The sequence below is a fragment of the Amia ocellicauda genome, chromosome 5 (assembly GCF_036373705.1).
Source record: "Amia ocellicauda isolate fAmiCal2 chromosome 5, fAmiCal2.hap1, whole genome shotgun sequence".
NCBI lineage: Eukaryota > Metazoa > Chordata > Actinopteri > Amiiformes > Amiidae > Amia > Amia ocellicauda.
This window is the reverse complement of record NC_089854.1, coordinates 50,460,173-50,484,187: the sequence shown is the minus strand read 5'-3', so window position 1 is coordinate 50,484,187 and position 24,015 is coordinate 50,460,173. Positions and strand designations below refer to the sequence as shown.

The 24,015-nt window shown below is 37.3% G+C and overlaps 1 protein-coding gene across 1 annotated transcript in view; it reads right to left on the bottom strand.

The window, feature by feature from the left end:
- The window catches only part of pde3a (phosphodiesterase 3A, cGMP-inhibited), a 183,785-nt gene extending 160,041 nt beyond the window's left edge, over window positions 1–23,744 (bottom strand). The window contains exon 1 of the mRNA XM_066705599.1: window positions 22,062–23,744. Within this exon, the coding sequence (XP_066561696.1) occupies window positions 22,062–23,006 (945 nt within the window). The 5' untranslated portion in view covers window positions 23,007–23,744. The remainder of the gene's footprint in view (window positions 1–22,061) is intronic.
- Window positions 23,745–24,015: the final 271 nt, after the last annotated feature.

Below are 24,015 nucleotides of genomic sequence, written 5' to 3'. Positions count from 1 at the left end.
GAGGGTGTTCTTACCCACATTCCCACAATTGAGCCATACAACACAGAGCGTCTAATTACATTCCTCGATGCGCGGTATCAGAGCATTGTGCCACCAGAAGAGAGAGGGCAGGTGAGGCCTGACATGTCACACTTTGTAATCGTATGGGACAATGTTGCATTCCATCACTTCTGTCAGGTCACTGAATGGTTTGCAACACACCTCCGTGTGATGATGCAATTTCTCGCCAATTACTCGCCATTTCTCAATCCTATTGAGGAATTATTTTCTTCATGGAGGTGAAAGGTATATGACCACCATCCACAAGACCAGATGTCCCTCCTTGATGCCATGAATGCTGGCTGCCTGGCAATCACAGCTGAGGATTGTCAAGGGTGGATGCGGCACTGCAGGAGATTTTTTCCTTGTTGCATTGCAAGAGTAAACATCCAATGCGATGTCGAAGAGAACATGTGGCCTGATCATCTAGAAAGAATGGACTGAAAGTGCAGTGTACAGTAATATATTTGTTTTGCCTTTTTGACCTTGCTTTGTTTTCACAGAGATACTTTGTTTTTCATCATCAGCTTGGTATATTTTATTTTGTTCTCTGTACAGCATCATTCAATTTGCAAAAAAAAAAAAAACCTGTAAAGTAAAGTATTTTGTTGCAGTTCTTGCTCTTTACTGAAATTATTTCTGCTTTGGTCTTCTTTGATAAAAAATCCTTTTAGGAAACAAGAATACAGCCCATGCTGTGGTAAAATGTTTACTTGCCTTTACATACTATAATTATAGTATCAAAAAGTGGTACACACACACTCAAAAAAAGGTAGCCATGGTAGGGTATATTGATACTTTTAGTTAGTATTTATTGGGCTATTGTGTAAGGATTGATAGAAAGAACTTTCTGTGAGATGTCAAATTGTGCTGTTTTGGTAGACTTATTTGATTTTGTGACATGTATTAAATGTTTTGGGTGTCTTAGTGCATTTTGCATATGAAATCCATATTTTTGGCAAACACGATTCGGTTTTGGCGGCTGTGTTAACTGTTTTGCAAAAGTGACTTCTGTTTGGAGAAATGTGCTCAAGCAATCGAGAAAACTGTAAGTATAGACCAATGTTGACAAATGGCCTTGATGAGGTTGAGATAACCCTGGGCACATTTCAACCCCACCCCCCTCTCATTCTGTTTCAAAAGGTGCATCTGAGTACCATATGCAAGACTCTTCATCTTCCCAGACCTTTACTTTCTAATGGGATGCACAGACGTCACATTCTTGGAACTTTCCATGTCTCTCAGAGATAAACACTAATAGGGCCATTTTCTTCAGTATGTGTTTTTTTTTTACCACAGCTAGCTGACATTTACTGTAAGGATGGAAGGGGGTTCAGCATCGTCCAAAGAAGACACACAGTTAAAGAGAACAGGCAATTAGCAACCACAGGTAACAATGCACAAGAGGCTAGGGGAAATTGACTGCACAGCTGGCCCATGCAGAATTCAGAATTTGTATTGGCTCGCTCACTCTGTTGGGCAGTGCATTGATGGAAATCCTACACTTGTTCAAAACATGTTTTATGAGGTTTTCTTCAGACCTTTGAAACCATGCTGCATGGTGCATCTTCACACTTTGCCATTATTTGCCAATGACAAATGAATCAGCCTTTAATATATTCACAGCAAAAACAGTCAGCCTCAGCATGGATCTAATGATGTAAGAGAAACTGAACCATATCTCCCCAAGAGTGGCGAGTAAGGGGAAATAGGACCACCTATTTCCCCATTAATGCAATTGCTTTGATTGAGATGATGCTGAAATAAGTGTGTCAATAATGAAGAAAAGCATTGATCATTTATCAATAAATAATATTATTTATAGTGGCTAATCTTATAACAAACATGTATTTATTTATTTCAATTTACAATGGTAGAAGTCATCTATGAAATGCATTAACTGATATGTTTTTTCAGAAGCTGCAGTTGTAAAACCCCAAAAATAATACAGCTAAATAAATCACCACATATGTCTGCGAAAGAGATTTGTACTGTTTATGGATGAGATGCATACATTCTTGCTGATTACATCGAAAATGAAAATGATAGGTAATGAGAACTGCCATAATATGAACCGTCCAATCATAAAGCATTCAGTTACCCTAAATTGAAGAAATTCCTGGAAGTCACCAGTCTTAGTTACAGCAACTTTCCCAGAGTAATGAGGCTGTCAAAAACATTGCCCTTAACGTTACCCTTAGGCATAACGCAACACAATAGCGTTTCATTTTCTAAACCACTTAGTGGAAAAGTACCTCAAACCACCCAAAACCAAATTCAGCCATAACATCTGTAACAGATAGAAATGTAGTACAATATGTCGAAGGACCTCCAAGTCAAAAAGATTCTTATAAAATCATGCAAAACACTTAAATAGCCCAGACTGCCAGATCAAACAACAATATACAGAGAGCACTATGTATCCTGAGCATTCAGTTTTATTTTAAAAATATCAAATGCACACATTTCCTGCACACATGGTTATTTGACAGCTCATTAAGTAAATAAGTCTACTGACTAACAGAATTGTGTTGGCAGATCCTATTGCACTGTAAAGCTAGATACAATTTTTTTTTATAAATACATCTTTGACTGGGACTATTAAGTCTAAGGCTGCTGTTTGAACACAATTTCAACAAATTTCTAAATTTCAAACAAAATAGAAAACATGAACATAATTAAAGATATTTCAATGTTGAGGACCAAAACAAATGCGTATTAATAATCATCGCACCAATATTGTGACTCCTTTGTTTTATTACCAATATATCAAGCCACCATAAAGCTCCATAAAAACGCAAAATGAGAACTCAAAAATCTTACAGGCTTACTGTAAATCAGGGACAAATTATAAATCATAATGAAATCCATGCCAAACAGAAAAAAATGATTGCATTCATACTGAAACAAAATCTGTGCATAGTGCTAATATGGTATATAAAAATGCAGCACTGTAAAGTACTGTAATGACACGGGGGTTCCAGCAGGGATGGGGGACTTGAGCCCTGTTCTCCCGCGCCACAATGCAGTGAACTTACTGCATCACTAAAAGGCCCAGGCCTCCTAGCGAGGCTCGAGATCGCTACAGTACTATAGAGGAAACATTTATCATTCCAAACATTACTTGGACACTCAACTGGATTAAAGGATGATTTTGAAACGTATTTCGGCTGTGATTTACATTAATCAAAGCTTAAGCAACTAAAGCAACTAGAGGTTTGTACACCGTACATAGTTCAACCTGGCCAGTATCACCTTAACTCTGTTTATTTAAAAAGTCCAGACTCTGCATACCGCGTGTGTTCACACATTTCTTTAAAACATCTGATATACATTTGCACTACCGAGAAAAGTAAAGCACACCTTTTTCTCATGGATAGAAAGATAAATAAACTACAATTTGGTCATATTTTGTCATTCTTTTACATCTTCAAAGAGGCAAGCTTCTAAAGGAAGAAAATAGTTTTTTTTAACAGTCATGTCCAACTTTTTGGAAAATCTTTGGTATAAACTACTTGAAATGGTCTCAAGTGCTTCTGTGAAAGCTTATGCACCTAAAGTGCTGTTATACAGCCATAGAAAACACTGTGTACTTAATCTAAGTACACTGACGGTAATGAACTGCCTATATAGCAGAATAATTAAAGATATGTAACAGGGCTCATTGCGTACATGAGCTTGTCACGGTGATGTAGCCCCTCAGTGAAATCAGTGGAGTGCATAAACATCAGGAGACCATCCTTTTGACTTGGCGGGTTTATGCTCTGCTTTAGGTCAGTGCGGATTGAGTCCCAAGCAGAGGGCTACAAGCTTCACACGTTACAAATACATATTGTTTTTGCTTTCTTTGAGTACAAGCAATGTATTTACTAGAAAAAAAAGTGTAGCTGCACTAATCTCTTAATTTAGAGGGCTGTATATAAAATAAAATATAATGCAAACAAAAATAAAATAACACTATTGTTTGTATAAGGTAGCCTACATTGGGAACAGAATTTTGTATTATTATGTATTTATTGTTTTATATCTGAGTAATCGACTGCAAGGTAAGAACCGTCATAAAACTGATCAAGGTATAAAAATGCATTAAATATAATAAGAATTATTATAATAAGAAATATGTTATCAATATTTTTCAGGTTTATATTTTTCCAGTTGGTGTAATATTATCTTAAATCTGTTTTATAAACATATATTGAGGCCTTAACAGCTTGCACAACATTTGGAACATGGAATTTATGGATTCGTTTTCACCACAAATCCCTTTTGACGCATGCAAAGAGCATGACAGTAACTCAGACAACTTAGATAAACCACACTTTCAGCCATTGCAAAATTTACTTTTTGGATTTTGAAGACTGTGGAAAATACAAAAAGAACAATAAAAAATATATACATTAGACTAATTCCAAAGTGTCATTATTTTAAAGATGTATCATATAACAAGATATCTGTTCATGTAAACAGCCTGAAGCAGTTCTCTTTTAATTTCACATGGAAAGAAGATTGGGTGCACGAGTTTTGTCTTCACTGGAGTATTGGTTCAGTCTGTGTGTGACTGGGCTCGTGAATGAAAATGACAAGAGACAGTGTAGCTTGACTGTTACTTATTGGTCCTGTTTTGAAGTTTCACTCTCACGTGAGCCCACATCTAATGGAACACAGTAGTCAGCACGTTTGGAAGAGGGTGCATTTTATTGGCTAAATATTTATGATCCTGACTGAATCGCCTGTCAAACACTCCCACTCCCAAAGAATGAGGAGTACACTGCAAGCAGCCAACACCAAGTGGCATGCAAAAAAACCTGCCTGTGCTTACATTTTCTCGTTGCTGTTTTACACAGATAATTTACAGCAGGCTTTTTAAGGAGCAGGGTGAAACATCCAGAGAGGAGAGGAGAAAATATGCATGGGGATAAAAATTATCACTAACACAGATGGGCACTGAAAAGAACTGAACTGGTTTTCAGCCTAGAGCATCAAAAGAAAGTTTTGAAGAAGTTAATAGGTCAATATTATTATTATTGTTAATAATAATAATAATAATAATAATAATTATAAAAGTAGTAGAAGTGGAAGTATAGTATATGGGTTGATAGAGAGTATTTAGAATAACATAAATAAGACTTTGCATAGCTGTGGGAGTATAGAGTATATTGACATAACAGTTTTCAGTCTTCTGGGACTCTTTTAAAGAACTCTCTCAGCAAAGTTTAGAAAATCATTTAGCTGTATTCCTAGAAGGAAGCGGTGCACCCACTCCATCTAACTAGACATTATATAAATCCATATCTAAATGACATGACTTGAATCTATGGGAAAGAAAGGGTTGGGAATCAAACACAATGCAACTCTTGATAACACAAAATAACACAAAGATAACAAACAAATATCAAAAAATAACAATAGCCTTTTCTTCATAGTCGAGTATGTGATAACAACAAGAGAATATGCCACTCTAGCAAACAGTAATTTAATTATAATCCTAAATTTAGAGCTGGTTAACCCCTTGCACTTTTTAAGCTTTTCATCAATTATCAGCTATTGCTGCTGCTGTGAAGAGCGAGGTTTTATTTTATTTAGTTTTGTCAATGATTTGGTCATATTGGAATAATTTAAAATAATTTTACTTAGTGAAAAAAAAAAATGTACTTTGGAAAATAAAATCTATATTTTCAAACACTTTGTACATTTTCTTTTTTTAATATGTAAACTTATATTCTCAAATTCAAATTCTTGGTCTTATTACTTGGTATTGAGCTTCTTGGTCTTGAAGGATAACCAGTAGAAACCACTTGATATAATGATCACAGCAACCGCTAATGTCCCTTACGTAACTATGGACAAAAAAACGGGATCAACAGAGGATGTGATATTGCTGCTTGCAACTCTGGGACAAGTAAGGTGACCTCATAAAAATGCCCATACATTAATTCACATTATTCATTCATAAGTCAGCTCTTTATGATCTGTGGAAAAAACACACTTACGGCCAATGTTGATCAAAGATCTAATCATGTAGATGACCAGCAGTTGTAATAAAAATGTTTTACATTTGGCAGTTTTTAAAATTAAGACAATTTCTTGCAACAATTTTCTGTGTTTCTACCAACCAATGAAATCAGACCCTTATTGTTAGAGGTGGATCCTGTCCTTGTGCCCAGCATTGGAGTATAAACTGAAGTCTAATTTGTTTTGACAGCTATCACAGGTGTTCATGGTCAGAGAAGCTCTGCAAACTTGATGTCTTGATGAAATAGAATCGTCCATAAAACAAACTTGCCACTTCTTAAAAAAGTTCCTTCTCTACACAATGCTTTGGCTTTGGCCCCTGATCCTGTTTTAAGCTCTTCATAGCTGGAACTTCGTCAAGAGAAAGCTGGACACTTCTACAGATATTAGGATAACACCCTTGTAATATTGCTTTAATGGCTTTTATTTCAGAAGTTTGGACTTGGCTAGATTGTCTTGGTGTAGCAATGAAAAGCCCAGGCCATTAAATCCAAATAATAATCTAAGCATACATTTTTGGAAATACACATAAATAAGGGGTTATAGCTAGAGGTTACTACCAAATGATCACTACAATTCACCATTTACCTTGTAATACCTGTATCATGTCAAGGTTTTAGAATATACACTCACAAAATAAAAATAAGCAATCCCCAATTAAAAAAGAAGACTGACTTTCCAAGTGAATTCCTGATTAACCGGAATATTCAGGAGTGCCTAAAATCCAGAAAGACATGTGCAGTGTTTTCTCCACCTCTCTTCAAATGATGGCCATTTTCAAATAGTAAAACTGTGAATGCAACTGTGAAAGAAACATTTGCACACACACACTCACAAACCCATCTGGCTACTGTGGTGAGTCATGCCCATTCCCCTCTTCAGTAACAGCTCAACATAAGGACAGAGGTGGATGTATATTTACACATGTATCCATTATTGACCTTTATACTGAAGCGGGATCTGATATTTAACGTTCAATCAGGGATGCAGGGATGCTTTGAAAAATAGGCCGTCTTTAAAACAGCACATAATCTCACGTGTCAGCTGTTTTGAGTATAAAGCCAGTCCAGCAAAACACAGTGCGATGAAGTACACACAGACTATTAATTTACAAGATGACTGTTTACATACATTTATTATCCCAAGAGGAGACCCGGTTTATTATGAGACTTCTTCACATTAGCAGATATATACAGCGAATTATACTGCAACCCACCTACATTTCACAGAGATGAGTAACTGATCTACCTTTCATGGCTACTTCTTATGTTGCAGAGATAGATACAGGTCCAACAGCTTCCACACGGGTCCAGACTTAAATCAAAACTCATCCGCCAACAGTAAGCTCCTAACTTATGAACTGGTAGCTGCTTTAGTTTTGCTCCTTGCTTCTGCTCAGTGAAGAGCTTCTATTCACTGCCGATTCGATAGTTTGCAAAGCGTTTCAAGGTTATCAATTTAACTGGCTACTGTGAGGTTTTTACAACACCTTTCTCTGTCCAATCACACGTCTCCCTGTGCAAGATACATCTACACATATACAAGATTTTTTTAACATCTAAATAATAACACCAAATCCACTTTTAAGACAAATATTCATGAAATAACCCTAGGTTACCATTGCCTTACAAACACTGCAGCAACCAAGAAATTGATGGCATATGTAGTCCACCCTACTGGACTTGGACATGCATGAGAAAACAAATGTTCCTTCTATTTACTAAATGCAAATAATCCTCCCAAAATGCTGAACAGAGAGGAACCCTCTGGTGGCAAGAACAATGTCACCTAGCTTCGTCTGTGTGCTACCTATATTTATCAATATCCATCTACACATTTATCCATCTATCTATTTATGTATTTATTTTTCTAGGAAGAAATATGAGGGTAAACAAGAAAAAGAAACTGGAAAAGAAACAGCATGCGATTCTAATTATCTAAACCAAGCCCTGAGAAGTGTCTGGGCGTTAAATTAAAGACAAACCTCCTTAGAGCCCACCTCACTGCTGGAGAATCAAATAATTGAATAATTGAAGCAGTTTGGAGTGAAACATCAAGTGATGAATGGCATATTTCTTTCAAAACATCTCAGAAAATGTACGCAGGTGTTCCTAATTTTCCAAACTGTAAATCCAGTGCAATTTCTCACTTTTATGCCCCAAAGTACATGAAGGACATATATTTTTTAATGAATTAAATTCTACCTGGAACAAATAACACTTTCACTTACTGTGAACAGAATGATTCTGCATTAAAAAAAACAGCACAGTTCTACACATTTTGTGATTTGATTATGTTATAAGCCAAAATTCTCTAATATATAAGAACATAAGAAGAACATAAGAAAGTTTACAAACAAGAGGAAGCCATTCAACCCATTGTGCTCGTTTGGTGTCCATTAATAACTGAGTGATCCAAGGTTCCTATCCAGTCTGACTTTAAATGTTCCCAAATATTCAGCTTCTACCACATCGCTGGGGAGTTTGTTGTATATGTAGTATAAGTGCTGGCATTATATAGGTTAGTTTAAATATGATTTGATATGTAAGTTAAATATACTTTGAGGAAACCATAAAAAAATACAGACATATGAAGCAGGATTTGGCAGGAATTCTTGAGAAGTAGGTCAATATGAGAAATCTGTGGTATAAATACAAATAGGCAGTTTTATACAGTTTATTGTTTATTTATTAAAAATATCAGCATGCTGGATTATGTTAATTGCAGGAGCATAGGATCATAGGACGAGCATTGAAAGAAAGTAACCTTAATGTTGTCAATATCTGTTTATTCTCAAAAAACATAAAGTTGTATTTTTTCCAAACGAGGCTCGATTAAAGTATGGAGGACAGCTTGTACTTGTATCGTATGGGAATGTAACATGCAGCTTCATTGGAAGCATGGTATACCACACAGGGTTTACACAAGTCTTTGTTTTAACCTAATGACACAAGTAAACAATAGCACACACTGTACCACACCACATTAATAATACCTTCTTCTTCTTCTTCTTTGCATCTGCAGTTTCTCTGAAAGTTTGTAAAGCTATAAACACTTTAATATGGAGCTCCTATGACACAATTTTGAAACATTACAGCCACATCCCAATGGTCCAGCAGAACTGTCTGCCAAGTCTCTTTCAAACTCCCCCTTTGTGCGGCATTAATACAGTCTTAAAAACTGCAGGGGAAGCTGCCCAGTGGTTTGCAGCTATGCATTAATAAAATCAAAAAGAAAATAAATTCTCCTGAGCATCACCTTCAGAAGGGAGGGTTTGTTCCATTATTTTATTATTTATGTGGCACAGTAGCACGCATTGTATCTTCAAAACTTCATGGGGCCCGAAAAGGCTCTGGACTTCAGTTAAAAGAATAATTTATTAACAGGCCAGAAATGCTGTATGAACCTCTTGGTTCTCTGTAGAACATTAGGAACATCAAAGAAAAGTCCGGTTCACTGTAGGGTAGCAAACAGAACTTTTTAAAGAATCTGTCTTTTAAGAAGCTGCTTTTAGAATAAAGGGGCTGAGTACATTTAAGATTGTATTCTCCTCTACTCACCAATATGAACACTTCTAAAAAAAAATTACAATTACAATTCAGCAATTATTTTATTTATGTGGTAACAGTAATGTAAAGTAACTCACAATTAATGGCACCTACATTAAACTAAAAGCTTTAATTAAGCTTTACCATTCATGCAAATGTGAAGAAATACTCAGCTGTTTAATTGCATGGCTTGTTTTTTTCTAAATTGATTTTTGAAAGAATAATCCTTAGACAACTTGTAACTGTCCTTTGCAAAGTCATCGACAGACAGACAGACAGCCAGACAGAGAGCCAGATTGACAAACATCATTTTTAAGAGGGGGGAATCACCATCTGCCCAGCATATTTTAAAACTAAAACACGCCATTGAGGGAATAACAAAACAGGTCTTGTTTGGCAACCCAGAGCTCATATGGACACCCAGCAGGGTGTCCATGCTGTATGCAGCAAAGTGGGAAAAGGTTAAAATAACATGTTCCCGCTTTACAGTCACCTAGTGAGTCTTGTCCATTACAAGACACACACACACACACACACACTCACAATCTCACATATGAACCTACAGAGTACCCAGACTGTGACCCGTACTCCTGAGGAAATTAAAACAATGTCGTATTTTTCCCTGCTTGCTGTTCAATGCTGGAGGGGTGATACAACTCATACAATGAGCAACCACAGTATACTAAAATCATAATAGAGATTATTTTAAATATATTTATCTTTTTGCGGGGGAGGAGGTTGTGTCCTTTACAAAAGAAAACCAAAAAAAAACAACTAATTATTACCCCTGTAAGGCAGCATGTTTTCTATGGGTTAAAGTTTGATTTGCAATTTGTTTACTTATCTGGTTTTAACGTATTGTATTATATGAGTCCTTATACATTTTTAAGTAATTTTGTATAATAAAATGTAAATGACAGTATAACACATTTTAAAATTTAAGCTTTTCTTAGAAAGCCTTTCTTAACTTTCAATGAATTTGGAATAATCGTCGTGTTTTTGTTTTGTTTATTTGTTTGTTTGTTTTAGTTTCTTTCTGTCGCCCTACATAATAACTACAAATTAAAGGAACATTTAATGGGATGGTCTTTTGCCAGAGCAAGTGAATTTCACAAAAGTCAGATTTTGGCAAAGTCTTGATTGTTGTTATGTCAGTTTGCTGTGTTTGGTGTGCTTGGCCCTGAAACCAAGATTTTTGTTTACTTAGTTGCTGGTTGCATGAAACCATTCATTCATCCTGGCATGCTGGTGTGCACCTGGTGACACAAGAATACTGCTTTATCAGGGCTGACTTTAAATATATTCAAAGAAATGTTTTGAAAAAGCCAGTGAGCTTCATTTTGAAATGAATGAGGTTTGGCAGGCAGCCGTGTCCAGAGACAGCTGAACCTACACATTCCAGAGCAGGGTACAGGCCATTTACTAAGAAAATAAGGATAGGTATAAGCCATAGCACTCTCTCTCTCTCTTTACATCTACCAATTTTTTCTATCTCTACCTCTACTCCTCTCTTTCACCTTACTTGTAACCCCTTCACTCATTGCCTTTCTCTTTCTCTATCTCATTTTCTGCTGTCTGTTTTTCAAAATCAATCTGATATTGTTATAATATAAAAAAGGTTAAAGGATTGTCAAACAAGCTAATACTGCATATAATGATTAAGCACCACAATTATAATTGAAGTGTCTTCTGAAGCCACCGGCTTAGTACTTAAATGCAAGAAGGATTTTGTTCCAATAAGGCCAGGATCCCAAACACACATCTGAATTTATTTTTCCCCCTGAATTATTGTTCGTGCAAATCTGCCATGGTTTGCAATCTTGAGAAAAAGTAATGATTTATTTTATTACATCTTTGCAGAATATATACTCAATACAGTTTCTTTGCAACATTTACATTTGTTATTAAAATATGTAAAAAAATATTAAATGCAACAGTGGCTGATTAAAAAGGACATCATGCATGAATGTTCTCAATTTAAAATGCACTGTTTCGAATCTCCCAAAACAAGTAATGTGCATCTGGGTCAACACATTTACATGCGCACATTGGATCACACTTCCTAAAGTCTCAAAATTCTCAATGTATCTTTGTTATGAGATCATGTTTCTTGCTCGTGCACACACATACAGCACGCTTTCCACAATGCCAAAAAATTGCATGTGACATTTGTTTTACAACATGCATTGAGTAATTAACAATGGCACGTCATTGTGATGTAGCATAAGGATAACAATGGCTCAACCACTGAAATGTTGAGTTAGCGTTTCCTAGTGTTGCTTCAAATTGTCATCTGGAATGAATATAAGACTTGCTATACAGCTGGTAATCATCACAATTTGGCTCCTAAACTGCCTCAAGTCTTAGTTACAAAATTACAGAAAAAAAGGCAGGACAACCCATCTTCACTCCGATAATCAAGTACATAATAATACAAATACATAAATAAAAACATGCAGGATTGTGTATATCTGTGGTTTCTGTTTTGACAGGATATCAGGATAACCAGACAGACAGCTTCTCGGCTCTACTAAAGAGCACACCTCAAGCCAGACCCCAAACTGCTCTGTCCTGGAGTCCTGTCCAGCTTGGCTGAGAAATTGCAGCCAACTTAGTGTCATTAGCTTAGATGGAGGATGGCTCAAGGCAAACCAGCTCATTTCTCCTTAGCTCTTTGATGTGTAAAACCCAGAGAAGGTCCCTGCTAATCAGGCTGGGGGTGGGGGGTTGTACAGGAACATTCTACACTATGTATACAACTGTGCTTCCTGTTGCTGTGTCACATTATACAGTCCATTGGATCTTGTTTTGTACATTATCGCTGTGATATTTCCCTCTCATCTGGGGATGGATGAACGGAGGCATTACATAAATAGGTCAGGCAGTCACATTCCAAGGATAGCCTGTATCTGGCTATTGACAATGTCACTGCAAAATGTTACGTTTCCACAGCATTTTGTAAAGCAGTCCTGGGTTGAAGAACAGCTGAGGGAGAAGAAAGTGTTCATTAAGATTTCAGGCCTGCCCCTTTGTGTCACTGAAGAAACATGTTCTCTAACCTGGATTCATAGATCTGTGCCCGTATTCATAAAACATCTGAGAGTGATAAATCTGTCCTAAGTGGCTGAAATATCTGAGAGTGATGTCAATTTGGTCCTACTTTTACTCTTATTGCGATGATATAGATTGGACAGAAATTGAATATTCTTGCTGCTGAACAAGTCAAAAATGCAGTTTCTACTGCCACTGTCAGAAATGCGGCACTGTCAGCAGAGATAAAGGTGGTGACAATGTTGCGGTGTCTAGCCACAGGGATAATGAAATAATGTAGCAGTGATGATTTGGGACTATCATCACAGCCTTCAATAAGCCGAATTTTCCATCAAACCATAATGGTATTAATTGCACCTGACCTGAGATCGTCCAACAGTTTATTGATTTCCCCACTACTGTGCAGCAAATACCCCCAAAACAAGCCGCACTCATAATCAGTGCTAGCCTAATCAATTCATAATCAATACTAGCCTATATTCATCAAGGGATTTAGATTACACCAATTTTATATCTGACAATTGTTTTGTAAAAAATAATAAACAATAAATAATAAAAAAATAACTGTATGCGTGGTGATGAATGCATGTTAACTTTTACTTGTATTTCATTCAATATAGAAAATGTGTCTGAAATAGCAAATCTAAATATAGACATAGATATAGCAAGACATATCATTAAACATTTCTGTCAGAAGTAATAATAATAATATTAAATAATATTCTCATGTATGTGTATGTGAAGAATATACAGTATGTATTTATTTGAAAGAAAATGTTTTACTATTTTTTATTCTCAAGAAGGTAAAATTAAAAGTGGACCAGTTGTTATCTTCTCCAGCAGCAATAAAACCAGTTGAACAGAAAAATCTATATATCTGGTGAGTGGAGAATGAATCCAGCTTAGCACCCTGAATGCTGAAGAACCTTTAAAAAGTATCTGGCCACATGTTAAACCCAAGAGGGAGTGGTCTTCTACACTGACACAATTTAATAATAATAATATTGAGATAGAGAGAGAGAGAGAGAGAGAGAATACCAATGATTTGAGTTGGATATAATTAGGCAGGAAATAATTAAGGTAGCCTAGGTTTTGAATACCTTCATTGTACGTTTCCCAAAGCATTTCCCCAGCTTGTTGGAACAATATTTGTTTTGTCTAAACAATGTGCAGCTGGTCTCTTTGGTTCTCAACGTAAATGATATGGTGTGCAGCCGAGGTGATGGGGAGGACAGCATGGACAAGCGGTTTTCAACCTAGGCAGGAAAATGTCCCTTGTCAGGTTGGAGAGAGCTGTGAACCTTTCAAAAGAGGCTATCCAAAACTGAGTCTTTTATTACCAATTGCCCCAGAGCCCTTACAGGATGCATTAGTCAGGTTTGAAGTGAAATATAAAAACACACTGTAATTGGAGGACACATCATGATATACACACACACACAAAATGAACATAGAGAGTGTTGAGAGCATAGCAGTTGTGTATTGCTAATAGATATTCTATATGAACAGATAACTACTATGGAGTATATTTAATTCAATAATAAAAATCAGGTCACTTTTTACCCATTTGTTGATCTGTTACTGTTTGTAAAGCCTGTGGATTTTACAGACCTGAAAAGTAAAGTTCCTCGATAGGTATTTCTCTCTTTAAAAAAAGAGTCCTACGATATTTAGTGTGGTAATGAAAATTCAGATCTCACAGACAGCACAACGTATTTTGCCATTAATGACACAAATCCAGTTCATATTACGTTCAGATTATAAAACCCATGAAACACCTGAATGCACAAATCGCTTATAGCAGCACACTGTAATGCTTAAAGTCAAGAGAGCGATTTCAAACTGCATCTATATTTGCATGCTGAAAAATCTTGGAAAATGTAAAAGGAAAAAGTAGGTTTTTCTTGGTTGTTTTTTAATCCATGAAGTCTTATGGATGACTTAGGATAAGGATAAGATCTTTCAGTTTTCACAAGCAGTGGAAAAGTATTGAGAGCCAGCAAAGAGAAATGAACTGCAGTTCGATGACAAAATAATTAAAAAAATAACAACAACATTTTCTTCTATCAGCCCTGGTTAAGACACTGAACTTATTTTCCAGCTGAGAAAAATTATTACAGGAGTTAACAATGCTGAGTGTGGAGAGTAAAATTGAGAAACTATCCTACTCTGAACCCCTACCACATTCTCCAATCATTTATCAGACATCATTTTAACAACATACATATATAAATGAATGTGAATTACTTCTAAACTGCTGCTTAAATAAACTGTCCACAAGGAGGGCCCCTGATTTTAGCCTGGCCCCCCCAACGAATGCCGTCTGTGGCCCCCCGCTAGTGGGAATGAAACACCATCAGCACCCCCCCCCCCATTAGTGTGAACAAAATACCGTCAGCAACCCCCCCCCCCCCACCCCTTAGCTGAAATATTCTAGAAACCCCGTTAGTGCCACCACAAGATTTTCAGTGGCCCCATCTGGCCACCCCTAAGAAAAATTTCTGGGGGCGCCACTGCTCTTGGACCCATGAATAAAATGGGAATGCCATTTGGAAAGAATGGCATTAATCTAGAAGTACACCAACATAGTTGTGTTTATCTTAGAGAGTGAAATGACCAACTGAGGGTTCAAATAACTCCCTGGCCAAGAAGTTAGTTATTTCCATGGGCAAAAGCAATATAGAAACTGATTTATTTATTTTTCTTCAAACAATTCATTGCAGCTCATGCAACTGTGTAATTGCATTTGAAACTTGAAACGTGAAAAATGTGGAGCAGGCATTATAAAATCTACTTCATGTGTGTTACTCATATAAATAAATAAATAAATAAATAAATAAATAAATCACGAACATATCTTATAATAACAGGGCCTGATTTGGGGGGTGGGGGGGGAGGTTGATTCATGAGTCAGAAAAGTATTAATGTGACATTAAAGTTGAAGTCAAGGCTTGTTAAAATCAATCCTGAAGTTTGCTGTAAGGTATCATGTGAATAAACATTAACATTACTAGGCTCTGAAATATCCAATCATAAAATATAATTTGGAAAAATGCTAAACTGATTAATTTTACTCAGAACTGTTCTTAGTCATTAGTTAACCTTACTTGAACTGAGGACTTTATGCATAAAGCTTCTGGAATAAGCATTAAATGTCAGCTTCCTCTCTCTTCATACTTTGTACCTATGGCAGTCAGCAGCAGCCTTTGAGTGCAGGAACAAATAGTTACTGTCATAGAACCCTTTCTGAACACAAAAATGCAACCATGCAATACAGAGAATGCACTTATAAAAGCACAAGGGACATATGAGAACTTAATAGAAAAGAAAAATGATAATTATAACACTACCCTATCAATAATAAAACCATGCAGTCTAGAATACTACATATTTAAAAAAGCTGATTATTTTATGTCAGGGTGTTTTATTTTTCCCCATTATCAGCAATGGCAGTGCCATCACATGTGTACGTTGGCCCTGTCAGACATAAGAACTACAGAATCACAAAACTTAAAGTGAGAATAGTTTAGTTTTTTGATTCTGCTGCTAGGCTTGCTCCATGTTTATTGTAAGAAAGACTGCTTGCACTAACCTACAGAGCAACAAGTGCCTTTGTAACCTGGAACAGTGCATAAACCATGGAGGTTTCTCACTGTGTCACAGTCAGAGGGAAAGTAAAAAGACATAAGCAGTTTTTCCAGGACAGCCACGTCAAGCACTTGTAAAATAAAAAGAACAATATTTACTGAAATAACAAAAAAAGGCCTGGTAATACGTAACAGATTTCAAATGAAATCAAATGAAGACTGACACAAAAGCTGTTTGAATTTTCTCCTCAGATGTACAAGAAGGACTTTGCAATTGTACTTAAGAGTTGCAAGCCATTTAAACATCCCACTTCTATGGATACTGAAGGCCAACAGAATTGCACCTTACATAATGCATCACCAGACTTTGCTGCAATAACATACAAACCAAGGCTTATCTTTTGAGGTATATTACTGAGCTGAGATTTAAGTTGCCTTTAGAAACTGAGGGAGGTGGAGGGGGGGGGTAGTAAGAATTCTGAAAAGTGTTTCATCCATTTATTTATTTTAAGAAAACACTTACTTGTAGGGCAGCAAACAACAAAACTATGACAACAATGTGCATTTATTCACTGTCTTATAAGGCCATTCTGGGGAAAGAATGTCACACAAAAACAGCTGGAAAGCAGCAGTGTAATTGACTTTTTCTTCAGTATTTACATGCTGCTTGCTGCTCCACTTTGAACACTTTGTGAGATGTTTTCACTCAAAGATCTGGACAGCCTTGTGCCAGAGCTGTTATTCATTCAGCAAACTTAGCAATAAAAAATGCATGGTATATGGAACATCCTAAAATGAGAGTTGCGTTGATTCAAAAAGGAGCTACTGAATGTCATGTCCCCCACATAGACACCTGTCACACAATGCCACAGAATGCAACGTTGAAAACAAAACTATACAAAATTCCAGATGCAGGTTTCTTGCCTTTGGGCTTGTTCTTCCTCTGTATTCAACTCTGCTACTTTCAAAACATCCAAGTGACAAATATGGAGGACAGACTTTATAATATATTTTTCATATTTATATATTATATAATAATAATAATAATAATAATAATAATAATAATAATAATAATATTGTTATTATTATTATTATTGCAATGTAACTTCAACATGGATATGCAATGCACAGCTGGCTGTGGGGTGGAGAATACGTTTAGGAAGTGATCTCTGAACAATCAATAATTATGTGCAATCAGCTTATTGCAGAGTTTGTAATACGTTTGTAATAGTACTACACATCCACCAAATGCGAAAGTATTATTATTATTGCTGCTGCAAAACTAAGCCTTCTACAGAAAATCAGATCTTTAGTCTGTTACACTATTCACATAAGTAAATTTTAAAAATATAATTCAGGTATTCAGGCATACTATAGGGTTAAAAATATATATTTTTAAAGCAGACGTAATTTTCCGGTTTGTTTATCTACGACTACACTGAGCAGTCTCTCGCATACTCCAACTTTCAAAACCCTGTATTTTTGCAATACTACCGCTAGAGGGCCCCTCCCCAATCCCAAGCAGTAAAGTAGTAGAAAACAGTATTTCATTTCAAAACGAATCGGTGTCTGCATTTTCTTGAGTTAAAAATAAAATTAAAAATAAAATGCAAATGTATTGTAAAACGAAGTTGCTGACGTTTCTATTGTAATCAATACATTTTTGTACTATTATATTTTAATATATCATGATTTATCCTTAGGAAAAGTATGCATTCAGACATAGAACTAGACCAAGGGCCGGATTAAATCAAAACTTTGATCCATCTGCTAATAGAAAACTACAGAACTGTACTCAGTTGCAGCTTCATTTTTAGTAAAATGCCAATTTCTTCTAATCATAAATGTAACTGCTATGATGTACAGGTTTGTAGTTTGTTTGAGTTTGAGTTTTGATTTAATCCGGCCCCAAATCAAAACATTTTCCTAATGAAAATTACAAACGTGTTACCCTATCCCCGTTTTGATTTCAAAGTAGTAGAAAGTGGCTTCTAAGAATTAATTATATCCCAATGTGACAAGGGTTTATACTTTACGATTCTGTGGTGATTTGGTCTAACCCAGTGGTTTTCAAACCAGTCCTTGAGAACCCCCCTTCCCTGTTGGTTTTTGTTCCAACCGAGGTCTTAATTGCGTAATTGAATCTTTAATTGAACTAACAAAGCAATATACAGTTAAATTAAGTAATTAAGACCTCGGTTAGAACAAAACCCAGCAGGGCAGGGGGTACTCCTGGACTGGTTTGAAAACCACTGGTCTACCCCATAGTCCAATTAACTAAGACTGCAAAAACAAAATATGCCAATCAAAAGATTTGAAAAATACAGTCATTCCCATGTTCTTGCTGTTTGCACTCAACTGATAAACATGCCAAGCACGCAGTTCCTAGCGTATGTTCAATTTTGTAGTGCTGTATATTTAAATATTGTATTTTCCTTCAATGTATTTACAGCTTACATGTTTGATGTAACTTGTAAACAAATAAATAAACAAACTGACTTGTGTTTAACCAAACAATATCATTAGTAATATCATCTCTGGAACCTGACATCAGGTGTATTCCTAAGTAAGCATTACACTGACACATTCTCCAGTGTATATGAAAACATATTCTAAGATCACATTATTGTTATTGCTATTAGTAGTAGTAGTAGTAGTAGTAGTAGTAGTATTTAGTATGTATAATAATTCGACATTAATATCTGCATTGCCTTTAGAAATCTCTTAACTTCAGACAGGGATAGATCAAACACATAAAAAGTTTCCAAACCAATGTTGGTTCCACATCAGAGATTAGGTAAGTACCTTACTAATACTGCTTGTCTTTGTCTCTGAAATCATATTTGGTACATTGTGATCTAGGATCCAGTCACTCATACAAAAATCATTCAGGCAACTACAACAAATACTGCACAGTGTTTTTGGTTATACTGATAACATATTACAGGAATTACCTTGATGTTTCATATTACTGTGCAAACGTTTTAGGAAGTTGTGAAAAAATGCTGTAAAGTAAGAATGCTTTCAAAAATAGACATGTTAATAGAATATATATTTATCAATTAACTAAATTAAAAGTGAGTGTACAGAAGAAAAATCTAAATCAAATCAATATTTGGTGTGACCACCCTTTGCCTTCAAAACAGCATCAATTATTCTAGGTACACAAGTCAGGGATTTTGTAGGCATAGTCAGGTGTATGATTAAACAATTATACCAAACAGGTGCTAATGATCATCAATTCAGTATGTAGGTTGAAACACAATCATTAACTGAAACAGAAACAGCTGCGTAGGAGGAATAAAACTGGGTGAGGAACAGCCAAACTCAGGGAACAAGGTGAGGTTGCTGAAGACAGTTTACTGTCAAAAGTCATACACCATGGCAAGACTGAGCACAGCAACAAGACACAAGGTAGTTACACTGCATCAGCAAGGCAGACAGGGGTTTCCAGATGTGCTGTCCAAGCTCTTTTCAAGAAGCACAAAGAAACGGGCAACGTTAAGGACTGTAGATACAGTGGTCGGCCAAGGAAACTTACTGCAGCAGATGAGACGCATCATTCTTACTTCCCTTCGCAATCGGAATGGCACATCAGCTCAGAATTGGCAGAAAACAGTGGGACCCTGCTACACCCATTTACTGTCCGGAGAAGTCTGGTCAGAAGTGGCCTTCTTGGAAGACTTGCAACCAAAAAGCCATATCTCCGACATGGTAACAAGGCCAAGTGACTTGACTATGCACGAAAACACAGCAACTGGGGTGCAGAAAAATGGCAGCAGGTGCTCTGGACTGTTGAGTCAAAATTTGAAATATTTTGCTGTAGCAGAAGGCAGTTTGTTCGCCGAAGGGCTTGAAAGCGGTACAGGAATGAGTGTTTGCAGGCAACAGTGAAGCATGGCGGAGGTTCCTTGCAAGTTTGGGGCTGCATTTCTGCAAATGGAGTTGGGGATTTGGTCAGATGCTGAGAAGTACAGGCAGATATTATCCATCATGCAATACCATCAGGGAGGCATCTGATTGGCCCCAAATTTATTCTACAGCATGACAACGACCCCAAACATACAAAGTCATTAAGAATTATCTTCAGCGTAAAGAAAAACAAGGAGTATGGTATGGCCCCCACAGAGTCCTGATCTCAACATCGAGTCTGTCTGGGGTTACATGAAGAAAGTGAAGCAACTGAGGCTGTCTAAATCCACAGAACTGTGGTTAGTTCTCCAAGATGTTTGGGACAACCTACCTGCTGAGTTCCTTCAAAAACTGTGTGCAAGTGTACCTAGAAGAATTGATGCTGTTTTGAAGGCAAAGGGTGGTCACACCAAATATTGATTTGATGTAGATTTTTGTTCTGTTCACTCACTTTGCATTTTCACACCTGCCTAAAACTTTTGCACAGTACTGTACAGCTCTGGAAAAAAGTAAGAGACCAATGCAAAATTATCAGTTTCTCTGGTTTTACTATTTATAGGTATGTGTTTGGGTGAAATTAACATTTTTGTTTTATTCTATAAAATACTGACAACATTTCTCCCAAATTCCAAATAAAAATATGAATGGAATGGAATGACTGCCATACATGTAGAGATGCTGATTTAAGAACATTTTGCAGTGGTATCTTCATTTTTTCCAGAGCTGTATATATTATGTGTGTATGCGTGTGATACAATGATACGATTAAACAAGTGTACATGCCAATTACAAATGTGTTTGTTTCTCAATTAATCTTCAATCTGTCAACTGTTCATCTGCAAACGAAGTGTCCTGGTCACATAAATAGGTTATACTATGTTAATTGAAACGGATGCATTTTAAAATGATTGAAGAGGTGCACTCGACCAGTTTCGGGTCCCTATATTCTAAAACTGAAATCAGAATAATTGTATGACCCATAAAACTTACATTTTCAAGCTGGATTGTTTCGAAATACCCAGAAATATAGAATCGGATCGTAATTCGGTGAACTGAGAATAATTCTCATTATTTAGATTTTCTTTTGAAACGAAAAAGTGGCTTACATGGCTAGCAGTGCAGGTTTAGAAAGCAGTTTGTTTCTTTAATGAAATGCATTCATAAATCAAAAAAGCGCATTAACTTCCCTCACAGAAACCAATGCCATTGTTTGCAAATGCTTATTAGCTAGTGGTCTGCTAACGTTAGTGATATAGGATTCCCACTAAAGCTTGTCAACGGGAATAGCAGTGGTATTAGCTTTAGATGGCAATCAGTATGTTGTTGTGGTGTATTACTACAGAGCACTCTGTACAATGCAATTGTATTATCATACATTTCTGGAATGGGAAAGGGCGGAAATTAAGCAAACTAAAACATAATAACAAATTGAACATCTTCAAGTTGCATGTCTTTTAGTTAATAACCCGGGTTACAAAAGTTACGGATACATTTAAATGTAGCAAATTAATATAGGCAAAAGTTACAAATTAAGAGGAATCGATAAATATATGTTTAATAATAATTTCTGAAAGCACATAAGCTGCGATGTACGAGATGCAACATCATGTCGCAAGTGGAAATATTTCAGAGATAGTTCTGGGATAGTAACCACAAACATGCAAATGTAAAAAATGATGTTAATTGCATACGACTTATATATATATATAAGAAAATATATTTGACCTGTATTGTCTGAAATTGCATTAACGCAAACAAAGACGCAGCCGGGCCGCACTTATTCCACCAAACATTTCACATCCACAGAAATCCCAACCAAATAACTTAAATATATATTCCAACTCGTTCAATCGTCCGGACTGGTTCAATCACAACACTACATGTTAAGCTGCTCCCGCAAGTCTCCACTTACCTGGTCCCTTTGAATGCATGGAAGCGAAGTCCTCCTGCGTGACTTGCTGCTGCTGCTGGGCTGACTGTGTGCCATGTCTGAGGATATAACAGAGCTGGACCTCCTTCTCCTTTTAAATACCGGGATCTCTTCCTTCGCCGCAGTCACGGAGGTCCAGCCCTCTCTGCGTCTCCCTTCGCTCGGCAGCAGCCTGTCCGCATACCTCGCCAGCAGGATGCCCAGCACTCCGACCAGGTACGCCAGATAGGGTCTCCAGCTCGCCCGCACCTTGTTCAGTGAAAGGAGGGAGATGGTCCTGACCAAGCTGACACAGACGATGAGCGACACCCCCTGTTTCAGTCTTACCACCATGAGTGCCCCGCTGGCCAGGCAGGCGAGGACCACCACGGTCGCGGTGAAGGACAGGAGCTGCTCATCCGCTTCGACACCGCCGCGCAGGAGACTCTGGGCAGCCGCTTCGCCCAAGTGGCAGACTGTCAGGAGGAAAAGGGCAGTTTGGCAAAGGACTCCACAGCGGATTACATACAAGCCGACCCAGAAGAAGGCACATAGTAAGGTGAAGAGAGGAGAAATCAACTGCCACCAAGAAAGCAAGAGCTCTCCTGCGCGCACCGAGAAGGAATTGGTAGAGGTCCCGATCAGCGTGGTGCCACTGCTGCTGCTGCTGCTACTACTGCTGTACTCAATCTCGCCGTTTGCAAATTTAACCACCAGAGTGAGAAAAACCGAAAGCGACCCCACACACACCGCAGACGACAGTCCTCTAGACCTCCAGATCTTAATCAGCAGCAGTCTCACCCACGACCCCCAGTCCGAGTCCGGAAACAGAGGGGCAACACACGTCTGCACATAGCCATTGCGCTCCACTGGCCCCGGGCATTTCTGTTCGTAACTGCAGCTGGATTTACCCCTGAAATGATCTGATGACTCGAGCGTCATCGCCATGATGATGAGGATGATGATTAATTTCAAAAAAATCTAATATCTCTAATAGCCTGCCGCCAACCAGTAAAATCCAGATATGCTGCTACTACTAGAATTACTTAACTGTAAAGGAGTAGGGTCTTACAAATAATACATTTCCCTAGAAAAAAAGGTACCATATAAAAACAGGATCCTGAAGTTTAAAGAAAACGTATAGTCCGGTTACTCGTGCTGTAGTAATTAAAGCTTTATAGAAACCAATCCTAAAACGGTCGTTTTTCTCCAGGTAAGATTGTTTAAAAAAAAAAAACGTTTTTTTTTTTCTTCACATTTAGGCCATAGCTTCTCATCATATCACCACCTTCCTCTGTGTGTGTGTGTGTGTGTGTGTGTTTCTGCGCTGTACTCCTTTCCTTGTCTCCCTGTTTTGTTTTAATCCTTGTTTTTTATATAATTTCTTCCACGTTTCAGATTTGCTTCTTATCCGAGGTGTCTTTCTTCTTGCAGAAATACGAACGCCATTCCCGATCGCTGGGAAACGTAGCTGTTCTTGATCTGGTCATATTTGAAAGAAATGTTGCCTTTTTTGTTTGTTTCTTTGCTTGTTTACTAGTTTGGCTTTTTAAGGATGAAGCAGCCCGATGTCCCGCGTTGCTTTTAAAACCAGTGCCACTAACAATCCACCATAGAGGCGTTTAGCTCCAAGTCCTTGCAGAAGAAAGCAGAAGAAGTCCGCTTGTTTGCAGTCTGCTGTGAAACTGCCCGTGCCTGTGTGTGGAGCTCATCGCACATCCTCTAGCGCACCCCATGCAGAAACGGCGGCGGACTGCGCAACGCTGCAACAACGCAGTTAAAACCATTCACTGGCTGCTACAACAGGAGGTGTCAGATGATCGTGTTTTCATTTGTGCACGGGGAAAAAAATGAATTTTTACTGAACACTTACTCTGGATTTCATGGAGTGTGGAGGATACTGAGTTGCTGTGTTTTCATTTAAATACAGAGGGAGCGCACATGTCGCTGCTCAACT